Source organism: Lepidochelys kempii, chromosome 1, assembly GCF_965140265.1.
Source record: "Lepidochelys kempii isolate rLepKem1 chromosome 1, rLepKem1.hap2, whole genome shotgun sequence".
Taxonomy (NCBI): domain Eukaryota; kingdom Metazoa; phylum Chordata; order Testudines; family Cheloniidae; genus Lepidochelys; species Lepidochelys kempii.
In genome coordinates this window covers 54,563,132-54,589,504 of record NC_133256.1, presented here as the reverse complement: position 1 = coordinate 54,589,504, position 26,373 = coordinate 54,563,132, and the positions used below count along the sequence as shown (strand labels likewise).

Below are 26,373 nucleotides of genomic sequence, written 5' to 3'. Positions count from 1 at the left end.
CCACCAGTAATTGTGGCCAATACATATTCAACTAAGTCTCCCCCATCATAGCATGTGCAATATCCTAGAGCCCATAAATGAAGGTTATGCTGGCTTCCAAGTTTTGTGTGGATCCAGCAACAGACTTCAGATGTTATTCAATGTTATCCAAAAGATTTTGCATAGTATTTAGTTTCTTATGTGTGAGATCTATTCCATGGGTCACAGATTCTTTCAGCTTCTTAGCAGAGCTTCCCCAAGAGGAGGAACGTGTCCTTGAGAAACAAGCTGCTCCATCTTTGGGCCCAGGTTGCCATAGCCCAAAACATCCTCTTTAGAGGGATTCTGCTTCCCCATGTTTATTCCTGAGGGGATATTTTAATAGTGCAGTAGACAGAACGATCACTAAAAATAGTTCTGAGAAGCCAAAATGCAAGTTGGTAGTTGAGAGCATGTGAGACAGACTTGCTGGCTGAACTCAAGAATACATGTGCCCCTTTATCAAATATGTACATTGGCCACAGTTTGTTGTACTATGCGACAAAAGAAAATCTACAAGCTCTCAGAAATTCAAGTACAAGTTAGAGTTGAAACATAAGCTGCAGGCTGCACTAAAAACTGTTGGGTTTTGTAATGTAGGCCTACAGCTCCTTCTTCAACAGCCCACAGACTTCATGGACATCATTGCAAACATCACTAACTCATCAGGATATCCACAAAACAGGGAATTTAAGATGGTAAAGTCCCCACCAGCCAAAGTTTTCCTTTTGCTTGGTTATTTTTTCAGGCCTGTGCCTTGCATAATTATTTTGCCAACTTGGACACAAGTCCTCTGTGAGCTTGTCAATTAATTATAAAAGACTAGCATTATCATCTTGGCACTTTAGGTATGAATTTCTTTTCATAAATTACCATAACAAACTTGTTTTTTTCCCAAATATGTACCTGTGTTTGTCCTGTGACTTAGCGAATATCTACTCAGTTCACTGCCACAGCCTATTTATTTGTAACAAAGCACCATCTATAAATCACAAATTTAATGAGAAAAGGAAATATCTCATGACAAACTTAGTTATCAATTTGAGCACAGTACTCCAGGACCAATCCCACATTTCTGGTTCCTCAACAAAACCTTAGTATGAAGAGGAGAATATCATCTGTGACATAGGTGCACCTGTAATTGGGAAATTATGTAGCAATTCCCCCTATTTTTACCCCCCAGATATGTCAGTCTGCAAAATTCAACCATCATAATGAATATCAAGAAGATCTCCCATCATCATATGTATCAAATAGAGAAATGACAATGCTTGGTCTTTTAGACAGCACAGTAGAACAGACACAAGTAAAAAAGAAAACAAAACACAAAAGAGAGATAAATAAGCAAGGGTTTAAAAAAAACACCCCTTGAGAGGCACATAGAGACAATAAAAACTAAAACATAAGTGCCACAGGATGTTCACCCCATACTAGGCTAGAAGGAGATGGTGAGGCTGAGAAAGGACCAACTAACTGGATAAGCCACAGCTGAAAGGAATTAGATGGCCTAAGTAACCCCTTAATGATGGTGGAGCCAGGCTGAGAAGGAACATGCAGGGCTAATATAAAGCCAGCAAGCTGGTGAGAGAAGGGGGCTGTAGTGAGGGAGCCTACAGCCAATCTCTGGATATTAGAGAGGGAAAGAAGGAAACCTAGTGGGAGAGAGTGTAGGAAAAGGCTCAGGGGGAGAGAGTAGAATCTCAGAGTTATGAACACCTCGGGAATGGATGTTGTTTGTAACTCTGAACAAAACATTATGGTTGTTCTTTCAAAGGTTTACAACTGAGCATTGACTTAATACAGCTTCGAAACTTTATTATGCAGAAGAAAAATACTGCTTTTAACCATCTTAAGTTAAATGAAACAAGCACAGAAACAGTTTCCTTACTTGTCAAATTTCTTTTTTTAAACCTTCCCTTTATTTTTTTAGTAGTTTACATTTAACACAGTACTCGGTTGTGTAGGGGTTTTTTGGTCTCTGCTGCTGCCAGATTGTGTCCTTCCAGTTCTAAATGAGGTATATGGTTGACCCGTCAGTTTGTAACTCTGGTGTTAGTAACTCTGAGTTTCTACTGTAGCAGCAGAGCTTGGTTGCTGATTAAAGGGTCCCTGGTCTGGAACCAGGAGCAGAGGGTCAGCCCGGGTTCACCTACCAGCCAATGACGAAGTGGCATATACTAGGCAGTGGAGACAAAGACTGTCTGGGACAGTCCTCGAATGGGACTTTGATACCTGGAAAGCGAGGACTATAGTGACCTGGTCAGAGGGCTCAGTCAAAAAGAAGGAATACCCTGAGTCACAGAGAGAGAGGGGCCATGCTGCAAGGAAAGGGGTGTCTTACCTGGAAGGAGCTAATCCCCTAAACAGCCAGGAGGAGGTCCCCTAGTGGTGAATGGTACCCCATAACAATAAGCAAGAGACAAACAGAGAAGGCTTAAAATATTAAAAGGGAAACACAAACACACACACAGAGAAATCTAAAATGAGGGGAAAAGTTGCATGGTACATCCTTTTCCAACCATCACTCCTGGCTGTACATAGCTCAATAAGGCTGTTTCTTTGTCAATAAAATACCATGCATACTTCAAGTACTACAGAAGTAATACCTAATAACTTGGTCCAATTCCAGAAGTCATTTATGCATACAAAACATTTAAGCTACATTTTTTCAGGTTCCTAGGTGAGTAAAGTATTGTAATCTCAAATCATTTCTAGGGGGAAAAAAATCAATAGGAGTTTTATAAAGGCTTAATTTTAAACACTAAAATCACAAATAAAATAAAGTTAAACTAAAACCTTGAAGAGAACTGTAGAATGTTACTATATTTGGGTGCTTCATCTTAGCCAGAAGAATTACTTCTTTCTGAGATGCTTCTTTTTCTTTCACAGGCATCTAAAGTGAGTTTAAAAAACAAATAGTAAAATGCCAATTTGCTAGTAAAACTTTTTCTATGTAAAGCTCATATCAAAACAACCCTAAAAGATCCCATTAAATATGTGGTAGTGGATCTAAATGTTGCAAAAGTTATTTAAAGGGTTTTAATCACCATTTAAAAAAATATGATGCATATATAGTGAAAAATACAAGTTCTGATATTTGAAAATATATTGACACTTTCTGACATTTTTAGACTCTGATCCTGAAAACACTTAAGCAAGTGTGTAAATTTACTCATGTGAGTAGTCCTAATTAGTCAAAGGGACTTTTCTCACATGAGTAAAGTTAGTCCCAGGCTTATGTGTTTGTAGGAGCAGGACCCATGTGACTTTCGTTCTTGGTATGTGTAAGTTCATATGAACAAAATACAAAGGAAAAATATTTTAAAATATTCCTCTTAAGTGTTATCCACTCTTCCAATATTTTGCATGAAAGCCTAGCACCACTGAAGTCAATGGCAAAACTCCCATTGATTTCAGTGGGGATAAGATTTCACCCATGGTGTTTTTCTTGAAGCACCAGATCCTGAAGTCTAGTGATTTCTTGAGAATCTCATCTTTCATTTAAAAGTTGAAAATGTAACATTTGTACACTGGAGGGTGAGAAACCAAAAGGCAAATAAAAAGAACCCAAAATCTATTGGTTTTTAAGTCTTGTAATTTTTGAACATGACTCATGATTTTTGAATGCTCAGGCTTGGAAATTTTTTAAAATTATTTATCTTAAAGCTGTGTACAGCCAAAATCTGAAGTCTTGTATTCCTGGCAAATGTTGATTATTGTATTGTTCGTGAATACAGTTTAGAGAAAATTTGTACAGCTTTTGTAATTTTTAGGTTGTAAAGTCTCTGGGTGTGAGTATGAAAGTTGTATAAAGATTTTCAGACCTGGACTATAAAAATGTATTCTTCTATTGCAGCTGCCTAATACATCCCCCCACACACTCATTCACATTAATCACTAAGAGGACTGCTCCTCTCCCCAGACTGTGAATTACTTAATTTTGAAAATAAGTGAACATTGAAGAAGCAGAGTAACACATCACAAAATATACTTTGTTCAGTTATTTTGAGAGCAGTAGCTTCATTTTAATTATATGTTCTATCATATTTTACTCACTGTCATGTTTTTAAACTACAAAGAAGTTTAGAAATGAATTAATTGAAATGGCTTGAAGACTAAAACATGTTCTGTTAATAAAGTTCAATTCATAGTTATCTTGTGAGAGATTGAAACACAACAAGTAAATTAAATTTAAACAAATTTTGGTGGAGCAAATGGGAATACTCACAATTAGTAATCATTATACTTGGTAATAAATGTTTGGCAGGGATATGCCCATAATTTCTATACTTGTTCTCATACTCTACACATAGATAAGTCTGAACTAACTGGAAATATAGTGGGCATGTTTTTGTTATGTTAGCTTTGTACATGTAATCACGCTTGCAAATCGCTACATTAATAGACAAACTGAACACAGTCTTTTAGAAATCTTAACTTTATATAGTCTACATACAATTGTAAAGGAAATAAAAAAAACTCCTAAATTTACATTGTAGTAACACATATCAATATAACCAATTAAATAAAAAACATCAGTATTATATAGGGTTACTTTTGTTGTTTTTACCTTTGTTAAATTGATCTCTTTGATAACAGATTGGTGGTTATCTACCTTTCCTTTTGCTAAGAATACTTTGCCAAAGGCTCCTTCCCCAATCATTTTAATAATTTCATATTTATCCATGATGTCTTTGTCTTAAAGCAGTGTCTAAAATACAAAAAAAGTCCCAAATATGAGGGTCTCACAGGTAATCAATGTTCTGAAAATATTCCAAGGGATTTCACACATTGGTGAAGTCACATATTTGAAGAATTTAATCACAATCACTGTCACAAGCTGGGTTGGTGTGCAGTGTATTTAAACCAGCTTTTCCAAATGTAAGAATGCTAAGCCCCCACCACCTTAAGGAAAATAAACCAGTCACAACTCCCTTCAGTGCCAGGTGGTGTTAGAAGTCACTCAAGATGTGTTTCAGAGTAGCAGCCATGTTAGTCTGTATTCGCAAAAGGAAAAGGAGTACTATCGGCACCTTAGAGACTAACCAATTTATTTGAGCATAAGCTTTCGTGAGCTACAGCTCACTTCATCGGATGCATACTGTGGAAACTGCAGAAGACATTATATACACAGAGACCATGAAACAATACCTCCTCCCACCCCACTCTCCTGCTGGTAATAGTTTATCTAAAGTGATCACTCTCCTTACAATGTGTATGATAATCAAGTTGGGCCATTTCCAGCACAAATCCAGGTTTTCTCACCCTCCTCCCCCCCACACACAAACTCACTCTCCTGCTGGTAATAACCCATCCAAAGTGACCACTCTCTTTACAATGTGTATGATATTCAAGGTGAGCCATTTCCAACATAAATCCAGGTTTTCTCACCCCCTCCCCTTTTTTTTTTTTTTTTTTTTTCAAAAACCACACACACAAACTCACTCTCCTGCTGGTAATAGCTTATCCAAACTGACCACTCTCCTTACAATATGTATGATAATCAAGGTGGGCCATTTCCAGCATAAATCAAAGTTTAACCAGAACGTCTGGGGGGGAGGAAAAAACAAGGGGAAATAGGCTACCTTGCATAATGACTTAGCCACTCCCAGTCTCTATTTAAGCCTAAATTAATAGTATCCAATTTGCAAATGAATTCCAATTCAGCAGTTTCTCGCTGGAGTCTGGATTTGAAGTTTTTTTTGTTTTAAGATAGCGACCTTCATGTCTGTAATTGCGTGACCAGAGAGATTGAAGTGTTCTCCGACTGGTTTATGAATGTTATAATTATTGACATCTGATTTGTGTCCATTTATTCTTTTACATAGAGACTGTCCAGGTTGACCAATGTACATGGCAGAGGGGCATTGCTGGCACATGATGGCATATATCACATTGGTGGATGTGCAGGTGGACGAGCCTCTGATAGTGTGGCTGATGTTATTAGGCCCTGTGATGGTGTCCCCTGAATAGATATGTGGGCACAGTTGGCAACGGGCTTTGTTGCAAGGATAGGTTCCTGGGTTAGTGGTTCTGTTGTGTGGTATGTGGTTGCTGGTGAGTATTTGCTTCAGGTTGGGGGGCTGTCTGTAGGCAAGGACTGGCCTGTCTCCCAAGATTTGTGAGAGTGTTGGGTCATTCTTCAGGATAGGTTGTAGATCCTTAATAATGCGTTGGAGGGGTTTTAGTTGGGGGCTGAAGGTGACGGCTAGTGGCGTTCTGTTATTTTCTTTATTAGGCCTGTCCTGTAGTAGGTGACTTCTGGGAACTCTTCTGGCTCTAGCAATCTGTTTCTTCACTCCCGCAGGTGGGTATTGTAGTTGTAAGAATGCTTGATAGAGATCTTGTAGGTGTTTGTCTCTGTCTGAGGGGTTGGAGCAAATGCGGTTGTATCGCAGAGCTTGGCTGTAGACGATGGATCGTGTGGTGTGGTCAGGGTGAAAGCAGGAGGCATGTAGGTAGGAATAGCGGTCCGTAGGTTTCCGGTATAGGGTGGTGTTTATGTGACCATTGTTTATTAGCACTGTACTGTCCAGGAAGTGGATCTCTTGTGTGGACTGGATCAGGCTGAGGTTGAATGTGGGATGGAAATTGTTGAAATTATGGTGGAATTCCTCAAGGGCTTCTTTTCCATGGGTCCAGATGATGAAGATGTCATCAATATAGCGCAAGTAGAGTAGGGGCATTAGGGGACGAGAGCTGAGGTAGCGTTGTTCTAAGTCAGCCATAAAAATGTTGGCATACTGTGGGGCCATGCGGGTACCCATAGCAGTGCTGCTGATCTGAAGGTATACATTGTCCCCAAACAGACTAACACAGCTGTTACTCTGAAACCTGTCTATATACACACAGAACATGAAACAATGGGTGTTTATCATGCACACTGTAAGGAGGGTGATCACTTAAGATGAGCTATTACCAGCAGGAGGGGGAGAAACCCCTTTGTAGTGATAATCAAGGTGGGCCATTTCCAGCAGTTAACAAGAACGTCTGAGGATGTGTTGGCACTAATGCTATAGGCATTAATAATATGACATGACTTCTCTTTCCTTATAAGCTCTGAGGCTCAGTGAAGTAGTTACAAAGTATTATCGCTGGCGTCTGGGTTCGCTCCCACTGAAACAAATGGGGACTTTCACACTGCAGCTACCAGGCAGCGCTGGATGCCTGTCTCACAGCCAGGACTGCGTTTGCAGCCCCTTCTGACAACCAGCTAGAGACTCGGACGCAAGCGGGGCTCTGGGACGATGGGGGGAACCCGCAAATCGGGAAAGGCTGGATCCGACCGGGGGCGCCTGTATCAGGCCCCAGGCAGCTGCAGGCAGAAGGCGGGGCTGGGGCGGCCTTGGTTGGCAGCTGGCCCTACACAAAGTCTCCCTGTTTATCGCTATCTCTGCAGTTTTTGTTTTTTGGGGGGCAGGAGCGCTCTGTCCCCGGTGCCCCCCCCCACGTGCTGTGGAGGCCACGGGGTTATCCCCGAGTCATCGCCCCGCCAGGCCAGGCCGCCCCGCCCCGCGCGCTCCGTTGCCATGGAGCCGGGACGCGCCAGGCCCGCAGCCCCAGCGCAGCCCCTCGTTCAGCCCCCCGCGCGGCGCCGCCTGGCCCCGGCGGCTCTAGAGCGCGGCGCGCGGTACCTGTGTGCCGGAGCCGCCCCGGCTCCCGCGCCCCGCAGCAGTGAGAGAACCCCGGGGGTGGGGAGAAGGAGGAGCGCGGGCTCCCCGAGGTGGGAGGAGCCTGGACAACATAGAGCCCTGACCCCTGCCCGGATCCCCTAGCGCGGCCCCCTCAAACAGGGGCCAGGGTCCTCACTGCATCCGCATCACCCTCTGCCTCCTATCACCCAGTGTTGTCTGCACCCCCATTACCCAATGCACATGCACCCCATCACCCACTGTATCCCATCACTGTACCCTATCACCCAATGGATCCCCACCACCCAGTGTCATCTGCACCCCATCTCCCACTGCACCCTGATCACCTAGTGTCCTCACTGTACCACCATCACCCAGTGTACCCCATCACCGTGTCCTCAATGCACACATTACCCAGTGTCCCCCCATCACCCAGTGTCCTCACTACACCCCCACCACCCAGTATACTCACTACACCCTCATCACCCAGTGTACCTCAATCCCCAGTGTTCTGATTGCGCCCCCCCATTACCCAGAGTCATGACTGCCCCCCCCATCACCAGAGTCCTCATTACATATCAAGACCTGTGTCTTCTTTATTACATCTTCCCCATCGCCCAGTGTTCCTGCGCCAAGACGAGAATGGTCATTCCAATAGACAAAGATCTGTGTTGCACCTGCACCTCACAAGAGAGACCAGTGTCCCCTTCCCCTCACCACACACCCACACCACACACCCACACAGACACACCACACACACGTCCTCTCTGCACATAAACCTACCACCACTATATTCAAGGTTTTCTGTAAATATCTTCTATGTTATTAAAATGAATAAACAAAAACAATCAAATCTAGGGCATTTTCAAAGGATTACAAACGGGCTGGAGAGAGCCATAGACCTTTATTAAAAGTTATTATAGTCCTAAAGCTACCTTCAGGCAAAAATCAGTTATTCCTACTATAAAATATCTGTATTTTTAATCAAAAACAAACACCTTACATATTATTCTTTTAGTGCTACCATTCCTCACTTGCCACACTATGATCAATTTAAACAGTGTTGCTCTCCTGGACATTTCTACAGAACAAGCATATATATTCAATACTCAGATTTGTTCATTGGATTGGGGTTTTAATTTTTATCATGTAAATTTTTTCTCCATTCTGATGTGTATGAAACTTATAGATTCAGAACTAATCAACTTGAAAACTGTTGATTTAGCATAAAAAATTAAAATCCAAACTTGGTGTAGAAACATTTAACAACTGTAATTTATATATTGTACATATAATGGTTACATTTTATAGTCTTTCAGTCTCTGTATTTGGCCAACATCTTCAGTTCAGACACCCAATCTGGATCATCTTCCTCTTCAAAGTCCCTAAAAACAGATTAAAAAAAATAAATTCTCAAAGCTAAAATAATACAGTCATAAAAATCTTGACTACTATATTTCCTTCTTCCATAATTATCCCACATATCACGCTGAATTACAGTCAAAACAACCTAATTACGAAAGATATATTCCTTACACCTTTGTGATTAGGGAATGGAAAGGAATTATATTTTGAATTCATTCAAATTATAGCTTTCATAAGAAAACAAAGACAAGGGCCCAGATCCACAAAAGGGACTAAGGTGTTGCAATGCCGAGCATCATGGCATCTAACTTTTAGGCACGTAGAAAATTACAGGAACACCACTGTGATCCAGGAAGCCTAAATTAGGTACCTAGGCTCTTATACAACGAATGGGGAGAGATAGGTGGCTTAGAACTTGATCTGCAAAACCAGCATGCTAGGTGGAGAGCCACATAAACCAAAAAATGAAAGATGCCAACAAGAGGACCGTGTTCTAAACCTTTCAGAAAGCCTCTGACAAGGTCCCTCATCAACAGCTCTTAAGCAAACTAAGGTCTTGTCTACACTACAGGAGAAATTCAATCTAAGCTACACAATTTGAGCTACATGAATAGCGTACCTCAAATCGATGTCACTTAGATCTACTTACTGTGGGGTCCACACTACGTGATGTCAACGGGAGACGCTCTCCGGACTACCCCTACTCTTCTTGATTCAGTGGAGTATAGGAGTCAACAGGAGAGCAATCTGCAGTTGATTAGCGGGTCTTCACTAGACCCACTAAATCGACCGCCTCTGCATCGATTGCCACTCGTTGATCCTCCGGTAAGTGTAGACAAGCCCTAAGCAGTCATGGGGTAAGAGGGAAGATCCTCTCATGGATCAGTAACTGGTTAAAAGACAGGACACAAAGGGTAGGAATAAACTGTCGATTTTCATAATGGAGAGCGATCCCCCAATTATCTGTACTGGGATCTGTGTTGTTTAACATACTCATAAATGATTTGGAAAGGGGAGTGAACAGTCAGCTGGCAAAATCTGTAGACAATACAGAATTACTCAAAACAGTGAAGTCCAAAGCTGGCTACGAAGAGTTACAAAGAGATCTCACTAAACTGGGTGACTGGGCAACAAAATGGCAGACGACATTCAAATGTTGATAAATACAAAGCAATGCACATTGGGAAAAATAATCCCAGCTATACATATCAAATGCTGGGGTCTAAATTAGCTCTTACCACTCAAGAAAGATCTTGCAGTCTATGTGGATAGTTCTCTGTAAACATCTGCTCAATATGTAGTGGCAATCAAAAAAGCTAACAAAATATTAGGAACCACTAAGAAAAGGATAGGAGTACTTCTGGCACCTTAGAGACTAACAAATTTATTTGAGCATAAGCTTTTGTGAGCTACAGCTCACTTCATCGGATGCATTCAGTGGAAAATATTCTGAACCATTAGGAAAGGGAGAGATAATGAAACAGAAAATATCATAATGCCACTATATAAATATATAGTGTGCCCACACCTTCAATATTGCGTGCAGTTCTGGTCACCCCATCTCAAATAAGATATATTTGAATTGGAAAAGGTACAGAGAAGGACTATAAAAGTGATTAGAGGTATGGAACAGCTTCCATATGAGAAGAGATTAAAAAGACTAGACTGTTCATCTTAAAAAAGAGATGACTAAAGGGGAGATATGCTAGAGGTCTATAAAATCATGACTGGTTTGGAGAAAGTAAATGGGGAAGCATTATTTACCCCTTCACACACCATAAGAACTAGGGGTCACCCGATAAAATTAATAGACAGCAGGTTTAAAAACAAACAAAATGAAGTGCTTCTTCACACAACACACAGTGAACCTGCAGAACTTGTTGCCATGTGATGTGGTGAAAGCCAAAAGTATAACTGGGTTAAAAACAAATTAGATAAGTTCATAGATGATAGGTCCACCAGTGGCTATCAGCCAAGATGGCCAGGGATGCAATCCCATGTTCCGAGTGTTCCTAAACCTCCAACTGCCAGAAGCTGGGACTGGACGACAGGGGATGGATCACTCAATAATTTCCCTGTTCTGTTAATTCCCTCTGAAGCACCTGGCACTGGCCACTGTCAGAAGACGGGATACTGGACTAGATGGACCATTGGTCTTACCCAGTACGACCATTCTTATGCCAATAGTGAACAACGGTAAGGAAATCTGTAATTTATTTAATTTTTACATCACCAGTACATATAAAAATGGTACTTATTAGCAAATGCACAAGTGGTACTATAAAGAGGAAAAAAGGTTCAAAATATAAAATAATAATTCAGGAGAGAAAACAGAGATGTATAAAGTCAAAAATCAGAAATGTCCAAAGTGTCAAAACAGCGTAGGTGGGCATCACACACTCTAAGGCCATTCAATAGTCTTGGGGTCAGCAGTGTGAAGTCTGAAAAGTCCTCCTGACAGCCCAGGAAGAGATAGGCAGCCATTCAGGAGATGTGTGGCATCCCAAACCACACTGCAGCCACTTGACAGCTGTTCCTGAGGTTCTGGGTATGCTCACTTGCCGCACACCTCACCACTTCACATCTGAAATGGCTGCACTTGCACCAGAAGCTTGAAGCCAGTTAGTCTCTCATCAGGCTGAGTGATGAGGAAGGAGTTTCTTACAGTGGGAGCAGCTCATTCCCATTTGGCTCGCCACAACGTGGCAAGTATGTGAAATATGGTAGTGAAAAAGTACTTTGAATTTTATACTTTAGTAGCAATAAATGTGGTTAGATAAAAGAGGCATAGATTTATATGCTGAAAAATGATAAAACATTCCACATTTTCATGAGAAAAGGTTATTTTTGAACAATTGCTCTAACAAAACTAAAGAAAACCATGAGAGCTGAATATAATTTTCAAGCTGTGTTGGAACATACGTGTCTTCTTCATCAGATCTTGGTTCAAGCCTCTCAGAATCCATTAAAATGGCTTCACCTTCACCATCTATTTCATCAGATACTTTGGTTTCCTCAGAAAGTGGACCTCTCAATAAGTCTTCAGAGGCTTTGAAACAGAGGGGGGGACGGACCCACAATAATTTAGTGTGAAAAAATAAAGCTAGAAGTGTTTCAAAACCAAAATCAAATGTCCATAAAATTCACACCTCCCAATGCCTCACCAGTCCCCCAAGTTTTGAACATTGCTCCTGAATTCTTTCTACCGCCCCCTTTGTTAACTCTTCCAACCAAACTAAGCTCCATAAATCACAAGGTTTGTCTTCATTGTAGTTAACCCAAGTTATAACTTGAGCATTTAACTTGAGTTCCATTCACACACAAAACCCCTTAATTTGAGTGTGGTAGTATTTTTTTAATTTGAGCTGACAAGCCTTTTGGCTATAGCTCAAGTTAGCACAATTCTTCAACTGCTAACACAATTGCTCTGTGTTGCTAATACAATCACTCTGTGCAATAAACCAATCATTCTGTGCAGCTAAGGGCACGTCTACACAGCCGACGTTAAAGCGCTGCCGTGGCAGCACTTTAACGTGGCTATGTAGTTGTGGGCTGTAATAAAACCACCTCCATGAGGGGAATAACTATCAGCGCTATCTACACTACCACTTTACAGCGCTGAAACTTGCATCGCTCAGGGGTTTTTTTATACACCCCTAAGCAAAGAAAGTTTCAGCACTGTACGTGGCAGTGTAGACAAAGCCTAAGTGTTGATTTGCAGCATGGTTGTTTTGACCTGAGCTAGGATAACTCAAGTGGCGTTAACTTAGATGTAGATAACTCGAGTTAACCCTGCTGTGAAGACATAGCTATTGGTAATATTCACCCTACCTTACTCCTGGAACAATTCTGCGCCACTGCACAAAACAGAATTTCCTTTTCCCAACAGAAACGGGTTGCAGTGCTGTTGGCCACCATGAGTGGCCACTAGACCTGACAGAGCCCAGCTCACACACAGAAGACACTGCTGGGGGGAGGGAGAGGGACCTAAAGGCTTCCTGGCAGCTAGAGTTCCCAGCATGCCCTGAGGGAAGGAGAGGGTGGCGCACAGGAAACTCTGTGCAAGCCTGGGACCAAGCATCAGCTTGTTTCTCCCTCTGGATCCCTGGGTTCTGGGGCAGGAGGGGGGCTGGTGGGCACATGGCTGACCTCTGGCGGGGAAGGAATGGGTGTCTGGGCTCGGCAGGGGGTGCAAGTATTTGGGAAAAGGGGGGCCCATGGCTGGGCTTGGGGGACAGGGTGTGGATAACTGGGCTCTGGGGAGGAGGGGGTTTGGATGTATTGGCTGGGAGGGCGGGGGGGCACTGCAGCTGGGCTATGCGGGGGAGGGGTTGTAGGCATCTGGCCCTTTGCTGGACTCGGAGGTGGGGAGGGAAGGGAGCAGAGAAACAGGAATTGAGTTGTCATAGGAGTTTCTTTAACTCTCTACTCCTAGGGAAATGTTTGCGAGTGTCTGTATTATTACAAACATATTTGCTGACAGGTATTTTGAAATAAATTACCAAAATAACTGAAACTAGCATGATTATCTAGTGTTATTTTGACAAATAAAATTTGCAAAATTTTCAATTTTTTGGAGCAGAATGTCCACAGGAGTAACCTTACTTCAGGTGGCCCATGTGAAGGCCTTCCCACCACTTATGTTCAAAGAACCTTTTTGTACTGGGTGAATTTCATCTTATGTATTTGTAGGGCTACACACATCCTAAGAGAGAGTACACATTCTGCCAAAATCAGGCTCCATGGTCCAACAACTCTTTTGTTTCTCAGGCAAATTAGCCTGTCTGAATTTAGCTCTCTCACTGCTACCATATGAAAAATCAACCAACATCAGCACATTCATAGATTTTAAGGAGACAGGAGACCATTATGATCATCTAGTCTGACACCCCACATAACACAGGCCAAAAATTTCACCCATCAAATCATGTATCTAGCTCAGAGTTTGTGGCTGAGCTAGAACATATATTTTAGAAAATCATCCAATCTTTATTTAAAGAGTTCAAGTGATGGAAAATACACCAAATCCCGAGGCAAGCTGTTCCAATGACTACTTACTCTCACTGTTAATGTGTACTTTATTTTGTCTGAATTTGTTTAACTTCAACTTCCAGCCATTGGATCGCATTGTCCCTTTATCTGTTAAGGAACACCCTGCTATCAGAATTTTTTTCCCCCCATGTAGTACTCATAGACCTCTTAACATTCTCTTTGGTAAGCTGAATAAATTGAGCTTCTTAAGTCTTTCACTGTAAGGCAGGTTTTCCCAAACTCAAATCATACTTGTAACTTTTTCCTTAACCCTTTCTTCAGTTTTTAAATGTGGACAAGCAAAGAAAGTATAAAGTCAAATCATAAACTGGACTCAAAGAAACACATTCTCCTGTGCCCACAGCATCAGCACAGGCTGTTACACTCTTTGTTAAATGAGTAGTTAAACAAGCTAATAAAGCAGTCTGTAAAAGAATGCAGGGTAGAATCAGAATCTGGCACCTGGTCTACACCTAAAAATTAGATCAACCTAGCTACATTTCTCAGGGCTGTGAAAAATTTCAAGCCCTGTGTGACATAGCTAAGTCAGCCTAACCACTATTGTAGATGCAGCTGGGTCAACGGAAGAATTCTTCTGTCGACCTACCTACCATCTCTCAAGGTTGTGGATTTACTAGAGCAACAGAAATACCCTATCATTGTAGCGAATGTCTACACTACAGCAGCGTAGGTGCAGCACTGTAGTGCTTGTAGTGTAGACATACCCTGGGGCCATGGCTTCCCAAAGCTCTGCCACTTGTACTAAAGCAGCAGCAAATTTGCTAGAAGAAATTCTTTTTTATCTTACTCTTTCAGCATCCTGCCTTCCAGAAGGCTGCCATGGACATGGCCACCAAAAGCGGTAGGTGAAAGTGTGGGGTCAAGAGATTACATACAGACTTGCAGCTGTGTGGTAAAATTTCTCTCATTTGTTTTTAATAGTCTAACTTTTGTTTAATAAAATTATTATAAAATAAATCTGCTGTGATTTTGAAAGTCAAACATATAAATAATACTATATAATGAAAAACTTTGTTCACTGTGGATCTGATTTTCAGAATGTGAGTTTGCCTGTAGACTCAGGATTTACCTGGTTTATAGATAGTGTAGGTTTTAAATGCTAAGCTGATATCAGCATTCTTGAGAATATTCATCAAGGTGTGAGGAGTTTCTTTGATCCACTGCTTACGTGGCTTATCTTCACTGTATTTTATAACACAGCCACCTAGTAAAAACATCATTAGTATGTTTCAGGGTATGATTTGCTATCTACATAAGATATCTCTATAATTCATTTTATTAATGGTATCTACTAGAGAAATAACAGAGAGGTGTGATCTGGAGGTTTGAGCTTATAGCATTATTGCCCAGCTGCCCAGACACATAGTCCTTTAGTTGGTGAACTGATGCTGATTATGTTAGCACTAGAGCAGAATGAGGGTACTGAAGGCAGCAAGAGATTCTGGATTCTGTTAGGAAGCCAGGACCAAGTGTAGAGGCATAACACCTCTGCCTGGATATCATATGCCTCTATGAATCTCATAGGATAGAGCCCGGGGGGCCAGTTCTGCAGAAGAAAAACTCACTCCTATAGCGGAAATCAAGGGAAATGCACGAGTCCAAACATGTTTAGTTTCCATTCCATGGCCTGGTGTATCATCTGCCCCCCCAACTTCTGGAATTTTCTGACCATTAATATTTTGATTTTGTAACCAAATGCTAATGCTAGTTTTCACATTTATTTATAATATAGATTTATCCCATCATAATAATTATAGTCCTATAAGCATGAACAAGGCATCCATTACTGCAGTATGTGGGTGCACTGTACAAGGTAAAATCTGCACATTTTTCAGTAAAGGATCTGTGCTGAACTGTTCCTATTGAGAGTTGTTATCACAGCAGGACATAGAAAAAGAGTCTCTGAGACACAGTAATTAGATCCTAGGCCATTTAAGCCTTTGTCAATGGTAATCAGCACTTGAATGACCTGCACGTTAGTTGAAAACAGCGCAGAAGCTGAAGCACAAATGTGATATGCTCCCACCAGCCTGCTCTACTCAAAAGATGGGAAGCTGAATTCTGCATCAACTGAATCTTACAAGTAGCTCTCACGGTTAGCTCAATGTAGAGCACGTTAAAGTGATTTAGCCTCATGTAACAGGGACATAACTGTGATAAAGGCACAATCTCTTGGTCAGACAGAGATGACGACCATTTTGCTGTCAACACTGCTTTTATCACTTGTGGCTCTTTACCACACTGCTGGCATCTAACTCAGACTTTTAAAATCACACCTTAAAAATCAGACACCTATTCTCTTCTGCATTGTTTACTTCTTCAAACCCTTATTGGTATGGTGGTTTTTGTCATTATTAGATATCCCTTGCATAGTGCTGTCATTTTCTAAAAAAATCATTTTTTTACAACACCATTAAGAAGCCTGCACATTTCTTGTATGAAAAAGAAATAAAAGTCAACTGTAAATACATTTAGTCTGATCTTACTTTTATCCTCTTCAGCTGTAAAACTGGAAGAAAGCAAGGATGCATTTTCCAGGACATTTACCACTGTATTGGACACTCCCCTTTCCCAATGTCTTCTGTGGGGACTTGGCGAATTTGCATTCTTTGGGGGCACTTCACAGTTTTCTGATGAAACTGCCATGAAAAAGAAAGCTGATTACTAGCTTCTAACACATTTCTATGCTCAAACAAAATATTATAATGAGCAATAAAGTACTCTAGCAACACTGAGATTGGACACTATGGGTCACAATGTGGACTTAATGGAAGTTGGTGTAACTCCAGTTTGGTCTCATGTGTTAGTTTATTTTTATTACATCAAATGTTTTCAAAGAACCTGCTTTTCTAACATGGTGGGCAAGACTTTAATCTGAAATATACAATAATCATCCCTGTATATCAAAAAGTTTGCATGCAAGTGTACTGGCACCTTTTTCTGTAATTACAATGTTGTGTACTCCACATATTTAAGTTAAAGATTTAGCTGTCTGTACAGCAGATCAGCATCACTATAAAGAGGAGAACTCGTAAGCCTTAGAAATCAATGTACATTACCCTCTTCACCAGCTCCCCTTTGCTTCAGTGTCCTCTCACTCAAGTGCTTGGTAATGTTCTCTAGTTCTGAATTGCTACCTGCACTACTTTGATCTTCATGGTGCTTTAAAAGGCACAAGGACAGCATTAATCATTACTTGTATTGTTAAAGCAATTAAACAATAATCCTTACAAGTCTTTTTTTGGTACATTTTGAACAAAAATACTAGTCAAGAATTTTAAAGTTAATACCACTGAAACCAAACCAGCAATTGCACTGCACTTCCTATACCCCATTTCATACTGTATGTCCCTTCTTGACAGAGAGTCTGAATTTCTGACACTAAGCATAAGTTTAATTACATAAGGCTATGCATCTTTTAATTTTTTTAAGCAGAAGCAATATAATGGAGAATGAATAGGTGGAGCTGGATTGGATGAATGAATAGGAATTGAGCTGGAGAAGAACAAGGTACACCCAAACAGGAAGCTCCCAGATTGACAGGTCCTTTAAGAAACTCAGCCAAGGAAAGGAAATAAGCGCTATTGGCAACATGTCTCTTTTCTATTTTGAAAAATAGAGTCACTGGGCATAGTGTAAGCTCTGCTAAAATTTGCTCAGAAGTGATCTTTCAGTCATTTATGACTTAATTTAAATTAATTACCCCTCACCCCAAATCAAGCATGGGCACTAGTTCCCAGAGAGGACTATGTCCAAGCTAAACTGTTTTTGCTGTGGCTTGTTCAGTGTTTTTGTTTTTAAAGCAAATGGACATGTGTATTTTTATCCACTCTCCCATAACTCAAACAACTGGAGGGATTTTTGCTAAAACATAAAACAAAATCCACCACCGGGCAGGGACTAAACATGGAAAACGCAAGACCCTAAGCCAAAATTTCAGAAAGCCATAAGGATATGAAGCTGAGATTATATCAGAAAATGTTGCAATTTTAACTGTAGCAGATGTGGACAGTACATACTATAATAGATATGCGGGTGACATGTTTATATGAATACCACTACAATTCACTCCACTGCTGATCTAGCAACCTATGGATTATTAATGAATACAGTAACTGGTCTGCAACAACAATTTGCTATATGTTATTTTAAAAAATGGGGATTATATTTTTATTCATATTTGAGTACTTACCCCATTATTAGAACGTCCACCTGTTCTGACAGCACCTGCTAAATTAATGACAGGTTTCAGAGTAACAGCCGTGTTAACGGACATGTTCAAAAATTAAATCCACATTTGAGGTAAGCAGCTGGAGTAAAGTGGTGCTCATGAAGGTAAGAAATTAACACCACCAAGCCAGACATTTTGAAGGAAAATTCTGTGAAAGCTTCTTCACTGCTCTGCCAATATACCTCAGTCCCATCTTGAGAAACTTCTGCTATTTAAGTCCCCTGAACCTCTCTGTGGAAAAAAGGAACTGTTGATTGTCTGTGATTATGCACGGGGTTTGAGCAGTGGGTAAATATCCCTAAGGGAAAGGAAAAAAACAAACAAACAAACCACACACAGGGTTTAAACTAAGAAGGTATGCCAATAGGACAATTTATATGCCTGAAGTTATGCACATGAGCAGAAGGCCCTCATTGAACTGGAGCCTCAAACCAGACAGTGATACTTTTACCCTTAAATTTATCACACAAAAGTAGAGTACTGCTTACAAATAAAATATGTGGCACATAAACTTTTCCTTCTTGTGCTAAAAGATATCAGATAAATTTGTTCCTTATGGTAAAGGATAAAATTGTAGTTTGCAAAAATCAAAATGCCTGCTAAACTCTGGAAAGCTGAACTATATAGCACCCTAACAGGTTCAAGATTCCACATTTAAAAATAATCTCAACTTTATTCTAAAACACAAAACTGACATATGTTCTTTAATGTTAGATTCTAAGATACTGCATTTCATAAAAATGTATCAAAATAAGTCATTTATAAAATCATTCTAACAAAAAATTACCTTTTGTTCCTCCTAAATCACCTTTGTGTTTCTTTGTCTCCTTTAATATTTGTTCAAACTCAGCTGTCATCTGGAAATCGTACACAAAGATTCTATGTAGTGCGTGCATATTTTAATTTTTTTTCAGATTACTCAAATTGTGTGTTAAAAATATAGGCTAATCAACAGGAACAAAAGCACCTTCTAGTTAGCAATAACTACCCACTACTGATTAAATTATAAATTAACACCAGTGTGGTTTTTTATTTTAAAAATCCCTCATCAAAACTCCACTTTTCTGAGAAGACTATACGTGTGTAGGGTTCTGCAGTTTTGTATTGGTTCCATCACCTGGTCATTTTGGCCCAGACCCTCAAATGTATTTAGGAGCCTAACTCCACTTGATTTCAGTGGGAGTTAGGTGCCTAAATACTTTGAGGATCTGTGCCTTTGTGCTTTCTGAATCTGTCAACTTCGTCAGTTTCCTAGACTGTAAACTCCTCTGGACAGATACAGATTTTGTATAATCCTAACCACATCACCACAATTCAACATAAGAACAGCAACTACCCTACAGTAATAATTCTGATTTGTAAACCTGTATTAACATAGGATGGTGACTAATTTTTAACAGTCTTTAAGTAGGTCCCCAAATAGTAGTTTTTCAGTAACAAAGACATGGCAATATAGGTATTTGAGTTAGCCTCTAAAATGTTGCACTACTTTTAAATTCTGTTAATTGGAGACAAAATAAAAGTACACTATACCTCTGCTGGCAAACAATTTTTGATAAGTTTTGCTAAGCAGCCTCTTGCAAGAATAGTACTGGCGGATGGCCGGTTCTTGGGATTTCTCTTAAACATCTGTTTTATTAAATAATGAAGTTCGTAGGAGTAATGAGATGGAAGTGGATTGTAGGATCCTTTACATATATTAAGGATGAGATGTTTCCAGCTACTGGCTTGAAACTAAATTTGAAAGAAATTAATTTTAAAGCCTTGAAAGCAAATATGAAAGGAAAGAAAAGCTGACATAAGGTAAGAGCAATGTTAACGTTTAATTATTTCTACAATAATGCATATTGTGTAACTGTATGCTATCTGTTCAGCCAACGAGTTTTGAAAACCTCAGGTCTCTACTGCAACTAGGGCAAGTATTTACCTTCCTGCCTTTTGTCACTTAAACAGTCACGAACACTGTTTTTGATAGTTAGCCAGTCAGTACTACCTTTGTAAGTAGTATTTCTAGTAATGATGTAATAGTGACAGTTTATTCTTGACACTGTAACTGTAAACATGGACATAAAGCCTTCTAGACATGAAACTTCAAGGAATAACAATATTTTGGGAGAACTTGTGGCACCTTAGAGACTAACAATTAACTTAGGCTTGAATAAAGACTGGGAGTGGATGCGTCATTACACAAAGTAAAACCATTTCCCCCATGTTTATTCCCCCCCACTGTTCTTCAGACGTTCTTGTCAACTGCTGGAAATGGCCCACCTTGATTACCACTACAAAAGATTCCACCCGCCCCCCGCCCCCCTGCTGGTAATAGCTCACCTTACCTGATCACTCTCCTTACAGTGTGTATAGTAACACCCACTGTTTCATGTTCTCTGTGTATATAAATCTCCCCACTGTATTTTCCACTGAATGCATCCGATGAAGTGAGCTGTAGCTCACGAAAGTTTATGCTCAAATAAATTTGTTAGTCTCTAAGGTGCCACAAGTACTCCTTTTCTTTTTGCGGATACAGACTAAGACGGCTGCTACTCTGAAACCTAAGAAAAGGATAGTGGTCGGGGAGGCATAGCTCAGTGGTTTGAGCATTGGCCTGCTAAACCCAGGGTTGTGAGTTCAATCCTTGAGGGGGCCATTTAGGGATCTGGGGCAAAAATTGGGGATTGGTCCTGCTTTGAGGAGGGGGTTGGACTAGATGACCTCCTGAGGTCCCTTCCAACCCTGATATTCTAGGATTCTAAGGATAGGTGATAAAACAGAAAATATCATAATGCCATTATGTAAATCCACAATATGCTCACACCTTGAATACTGCATGCAGTTCTGGTCATCCCATCTCAAAAAGTTGTATTAGAATTGAAAAAAAAATGCAGAGAAGGGCAATGGAAATAATCAGGAGTATGGAACAACTTCCATATGAGGAGAGACTAAAAAAAACTGCCTGTTCATCATAAAAAAGAGACAACTAAGGAGGGATATGATAAGAGGTCTATAAAATCACAAATGGTACAGACAAAGTGAATATTTACCCCTTCACATAATGTAAGAACTAGAGGGAACCCGGTGAAATTAATAGGGAGCAAGTTTAAAACAAACAAAAGAAACACTTCTTCACACAACGCACAGTTGATCTGTGGAACTCATTGCCACAGGATGTTGTGAAGACCAAAAGTATAACTGGGTTTAAAAAAGAATTAGCTGAGATTGGATGACAGGGATGGATCACTTGAAACTTCCCTATTCTGTTCGTTCCCTCTAAAGCATCTGGCAAACTCCACTGTGAGAAGACAGGATACTGGGCTAGATGGACCATTGATCTTAACTTCTATCGCCATTCTTATGCGGTGAGTGTTTTGTTAAATATATATTAATTTTCTACTTGTTGTCTGTCATAATCAGTTTTTTAAAATGGAATAAAACTCAATGAGAAGAAAACACTTAGAAAACCTATATGCGTAATTACCAGTTAATCCATCCAACTTAATCTAACTGCTAATGAAGTTTCAGAGTTCATTAGTACTTGAAAGTTTATATAACAAAATTAGAATTGTTTTGATACAAATAAGCACACTTACCGGATGTTTAAGAGCACAGAGCTCATATAAAATGCATCCCAGGGACCATATATCACTAGAAATATATATATATATAAAAAAAAAGTCAAAATAAGTAGTTAACCAACAATTACAATTCAATGTCACATTTAGCAGATGTTAATTGTTCAACTGTTCAACTATATGCAAATAAAAAAAATACATTTAACTTAAGATGAACAGAAATATTCACAGAATATAATATGATACAAAACTGTGTGCTTGACCCTAACAGCATCCCAGTACAAGAGGGCTAGGTGCTCTCAGATATCTGGTACAGGTTTCAGCTGACTTAACCAGTTCAGTGTACCCCCAATTTATTAATGTCAAACTGTATCTGATGTGTGTCACCTAAGGTATCAATGGAAAACTAACAACACACTGATAATATTCTTGTGGGATGTATGTACGGTAAACACCCAAGGGACATTACAAATGTGAAGGAAACATGGAACTCAAATGTATTTACCAGGCAAATCTGGGGAGGGGGTAAACAGGTTACTCCCAGACAAAGGACAAGCCAGGTGTCATCCACGTCAATTAGCAATCATATGTCAAGTGGCCATTCATTTGCATGGGGAAGGTAGAAACAGATCTATTTGCATTTTAGCAAATACCAGAAGGGGAAGAAACCAGCATGAAACTTCCTTCAACAGCAGACTTCATGTCTTCTTCCTCACAGCTTGAATGAATTTTATTTGGGGGGAGGCAGGAACTTTCACAAGAATCTATGGCAAAGGTTCACTGGATTATAAGAGAGAGTGGAAAAGAATTCCAAGTTATCTTTCACCTAAGACGACAAAGGAACTGAGCACTTTGACTTTGCAGAGAGATCCTGATCGAGGATGTTGGGGAGAGGGAGAGCCATATTGCTGGAAGGAGGTGTGGTAAGAATCTTGCCTTGAACTAAGACCACAGTTTTGTTGTCTTAGTCTTTAGCAAGAGTTTTTCACGGTTATTTGCTTGTAACCATTCCTAACACTATGCTTTACATTTTAACTCACTTAAAATCCTATCTCCTTTTGTTAATAAATTTGTTTTACTTTTAATCTAAACCAACCCAGCTCTGTGTTTGAATTAAAGTGACTGTTAACACCAGTTAAAGTGACAAGCTGTGCATTTTGTCTCTTTAGAGGAGCAAACGAACCTTATTATTCCTCTGAATGGTTCCGGAAAGGGCTGGACTTTGCCAAGCACATGGTTTTGGGAAAATCTGAGACTCAATGTGTTGGAGTCACCTGGTTAGTAGTAACCAAGGTTGATGGATACCAGAGTGGGGCTGGGATGTAACAAGCAGACTACTGGAATTAGAATGCTGAGCCAGAGCTGCTTAACACAAAGCCACACTGTACATTTGTCTGCCGGCTGTCAGTGTCCAGGCGGTGAGCTACAGCAGCGGAGAATTTAAGGCAACCAGAATTTCAGGGCAGGCAGTGAGACAACCACTCACTAGTCTGGACTGCCTTGTCCCAGAATAAGACTGTGTGTTTATCTTTTTAGGTAATGAGAGTAAAGGCTCTTGCTTACCCTATCTGATCAGGAAACAGACCAAGAAAACTCATCGATAAGTAGTGGAAGCCAATCTACAGTGGAAGTTCTCTTTTTGTCAGTAGCATTTCTCCTGACTGAATCATAGAATCATAGAATCATAGAATATCAGGGTTGGAAGGGACCCCAGAAGGTCATCTAGTCCAACCCCCTGCTCAAAGCAGGACCAATTCCCAGTTAAATCATCCCAGCCAGGGCTTTGTCAAGCCTGACCTTAAAAACCTCTAAGGAAGGAGATTCTACCACCTCCCTAGGTAACGCATTCCAGTGTTTCACCACCCTCTTAGTGAAAAAGTTTTTCCTAATATCCAATCTAAACCTCCCCCACTGCAACTTGAGACCATTACTCCTCGTTCTGTCATCTGCTACCATTGAGAACAGTCTAGAGCCATCCTCTTTGGAACCCCCTCTCAGGTAGTTGAAAGCAGCTATCAAATCCCCCCTCATTCTTCTCTTCTGCAGGCTAAACAATCCCAGCTCCCTCAGCCTCTCCTCATAACTCATGTGTTCCAGTCCCCTAATCATTTTTGTTGCCCTTCGCTGGACTCTCTCCAATTTATCCACATCCTTCTTGAAGTGTGGGGCCCAAAACTGCACACAGTACTCCAGATGAGGCCTCACCAATGTCGAATAGAGGGGAACGATCACGTCCCTCGATCTGCTCGCTATGCCCCTACTTATACATCCCAAAATGCCATTGGCCTTCTTGGCAACAAGGGCACACTGCTGACTCATATCCAGCTTCTCGTCCACTGTCACCCCTAGGTCCTTTTCTGCAGAACTGCTGCCTAGCCATTCGGTCCCTAGTCTGTAGCTGTGCATTGGGTTCTTCCGTCCTAAGTGCAGGACCCTGCACTTATCCTTATTGAACCTCATCAGATTCCTTTTGGCCCAATCTTCCAATTGGTCTAGGTCCTTCTGTATCCTATCCCTCCCCTCCAGCGTATCTACCACTCCTCCCAGTTTAGTATCATCGGCAAATTTGCTGAGAGTGCAATCCACACCATCCTCCAGATCATTTATGAAGATATTGAATAAAACCGGCCCCAGGACCGACCCTTGGGGCACTCCACTTGATACCGGCTGCCAACTAGACATGGAGCCATTGATCACTACCCGTTGAGCCCGACAATTTAGCCAGCTTTCTACCCACCTTATAGTGCATTCATCCAGCCCATACTTCCTTAACTTGCTGACAAGAATACTATGGGAGACCGTGTCAAAAGCTTTGCTAAAGTCAAGAAACAATACATCCACTGCTTTCCCTTCATCCACAGAACCAGTAATCTCATCATAAAAGGCGATTAGATTAGTCAGGCATGACCTTCCCTTGGTGAATCCATGCTGGCTGTTCCTGATCACTTTCCTCTCATGCAAGTGCTTCAGGATTGATTCTTTGAGGACCTGCTCCATGATTTTTCCAGGGACTGAGGTGAGGCTGACTGGCCTGTAGTTCCCAGGATCTTCCTTCTTCCCTTTTTTAAAGATTGGCACTACATTAGCCTTTTTCCAGTCATCCGGGACTTCCCCGGTTCGCCACGAGTTTTCAAAGATAATGGCCAGTGGCTCTGCAATCACAGCCGCCAATTCCTTCAGCACTCTCGGATGCAACTCGTCCGGCCCCATGGACTTGTGCACGTCCAGCTTTTCTAAATAGTCCCTAACCGCCTCTATCTCCACAGAGGGCTGGCCATCTCTTCCGCATTTTGTGATGCCCAGCGCAGCAGTCTGGGAGCTGACCTTGTTAGTGAAAACAGAGGCAAAAAAAGCATTGAGTACATTAGCTTTTTCCACATCCTCTGTCACTAGGTTGCCTCCCTCATTCAGTAAGGGGCCCACACATTCCTTGGCTTTCTTCTTGTTGCCAACATACCTGAAGAAACCCTTCTTGTTACTCTTGACATCTCTGGCTAGCTGCAGCTCCAGGTGCGATTTGGCCCTCCTGATAACATTCCTACATGCCCGAGCAATATTTTTATACTCTTCCCTGGTCATATGTCCAACCTTCCACTTCTTGTAAGCTTCTTTTTTATGTTTAAGATCCGCTAGGATTTCACCATTAAGCCAAGTTGGTCGCCTGCCATATTTACTATTCTTTCGACTCATCGGGATGGTTTGTCCCTGTAACCTCAACAGGGATTCCTTGAAATACAGCCAGCTCTCCTGGACTCCTTTCCCCTTCAAGTTAGTCCCCCAGGGGATCCTGGCCATCCGTTCCCTGAGGGAGTCGAAGTCTGCTTTCCTGAAGTCCAGGGTCCGTATCCTGCTGCTTACCTTTGTTCCCTGCGTCAGGATCCTGAACTCAACCAACTCATGGTCACTGCCTCCCAGATTCCCATCCACTTTTGCTTCCCCCACTAATTCTACCCGGTTTGTGAGCAGCAGGTCAAGAAGACTGACGTAGTGCAGCAAAATTACTCATGCTCATTGCAGCACACACGCTGCAGCCAGCATAGGCAGGCACTCTCCAACCAGGCTGTTTCATAATACATCAGCCATTTGCAGCATTGCCAACTGTCACAAGTAGCAATTCTGACCACTACCGGAGCTTATCTCAGGAGAGCGTAAATCCCCCTTTAATTGGCTGCCTTCCCCATTTTCCCATCTCCTGGGGAAGAGCACCCAGTGAGGGTTCCTTTAGGAAACATGCAGAGTTCTCCCATCAAGAAGGCAACAATTGACACCATTCTCACAGGGGGAGGAGGGAGGAGCAGATAGAGCCCAGAGGCTCAAGACAGTTCTGCTTCCCCCTCCCTCATGTGAAAAATAGATCCATCTGCTCTCTGTTCTTGACATGGGAAAAGAGATGGAAAGAACCATGGAGCTGCACCCCCCAAGCCTGACAGAGGGGGGCTAAAAAAATCTTGGAGCTGTAGGAGGAGCAGAGATGCAATGACAGGCAAATGGCAGATGTCATAGAATCATA

At 41.2% G+C, this 26,373-nt stretch overlaps 2 protein-coding genes across 4 annotated transcripts in view; both read right to left on the bottom strand.

The window, feature by feature from the left end:
- The window catches only part of ATP7B (ATPase copper transporting beta), a 143,724-nt gene extending 136,025 nt beyond the window's left edge, over nt 1-7,699 (bottom strand). The window contains exons 1-3 of the mRNA XM_073342979.1: nt 7,653-7,699; nt 4,589-4,729; nt 2,815-2,911 (exon numbers count right to left, since the gene is read on the bottom strand). Of these exons, the coding sequence (XP_073199080.1) occupies nt 2,815-2,911; nt 4,589-4,705 (214 nt within the window). The 5' untranslated portion in view covers nt 4,706-4,729; nt 7,653-7,699. The remainder of the gene's footprint in view (nt 1-2,814; nt 2,912-4,588; nt 4,730-7,652) is intronic.
- Nucleotides 7,700-8,548: 849 nt separating this feature from the next.
- Nucleotides 8,549-26,373, bottom strand: part of NEK3 (NIMA related kinase 3) — a 31,931-nt gene continuing 14,106 nt past the window's right edge. For 2 of the 3 annotated variants that reach the window (XM_073342935.1, XM_073342945.1), the window contains exons 8-16: nt 21,882-21,936; nt 19,831-20,031; nt 19,085-19,154; nt 18,259-18,296; nt 17,126-17,228; nt 16,553-16,705; nt 15,136-15,270; nt 11,937-12,063; nt 8,549-9,034 (exon numbers count right to left, since the gene is read on the bottom strand). In XM_073342935.1, the coding sequence (XP_073199036.1) occupies nt 8,965-9,034; nt 11,937-12,063; nt 15,136-15,270; nt 16,553-16,705; nt 17,126-17,228; nt 18,259-18,296; nt 19,085-19,154; nt 19,831-20,031; nt 21,882-21,936 (952 nt within the window). In that variant the 3' untranslated portion in view covers nt 8,549-8,964. The remainder of the gene's footprint in view (nt 9,035-11,936; nt 12,064-15,135; nt 15,271-16,552; nt 16,706-17,125; nt 17,229-18,258; nt 18,297-19,084; nt 19,155-19,830; nt 20,032-21,881; nt 21,937-26,373) is intronic. The other variant, XM_073342952.1, reaches the window with a different exon arrangement.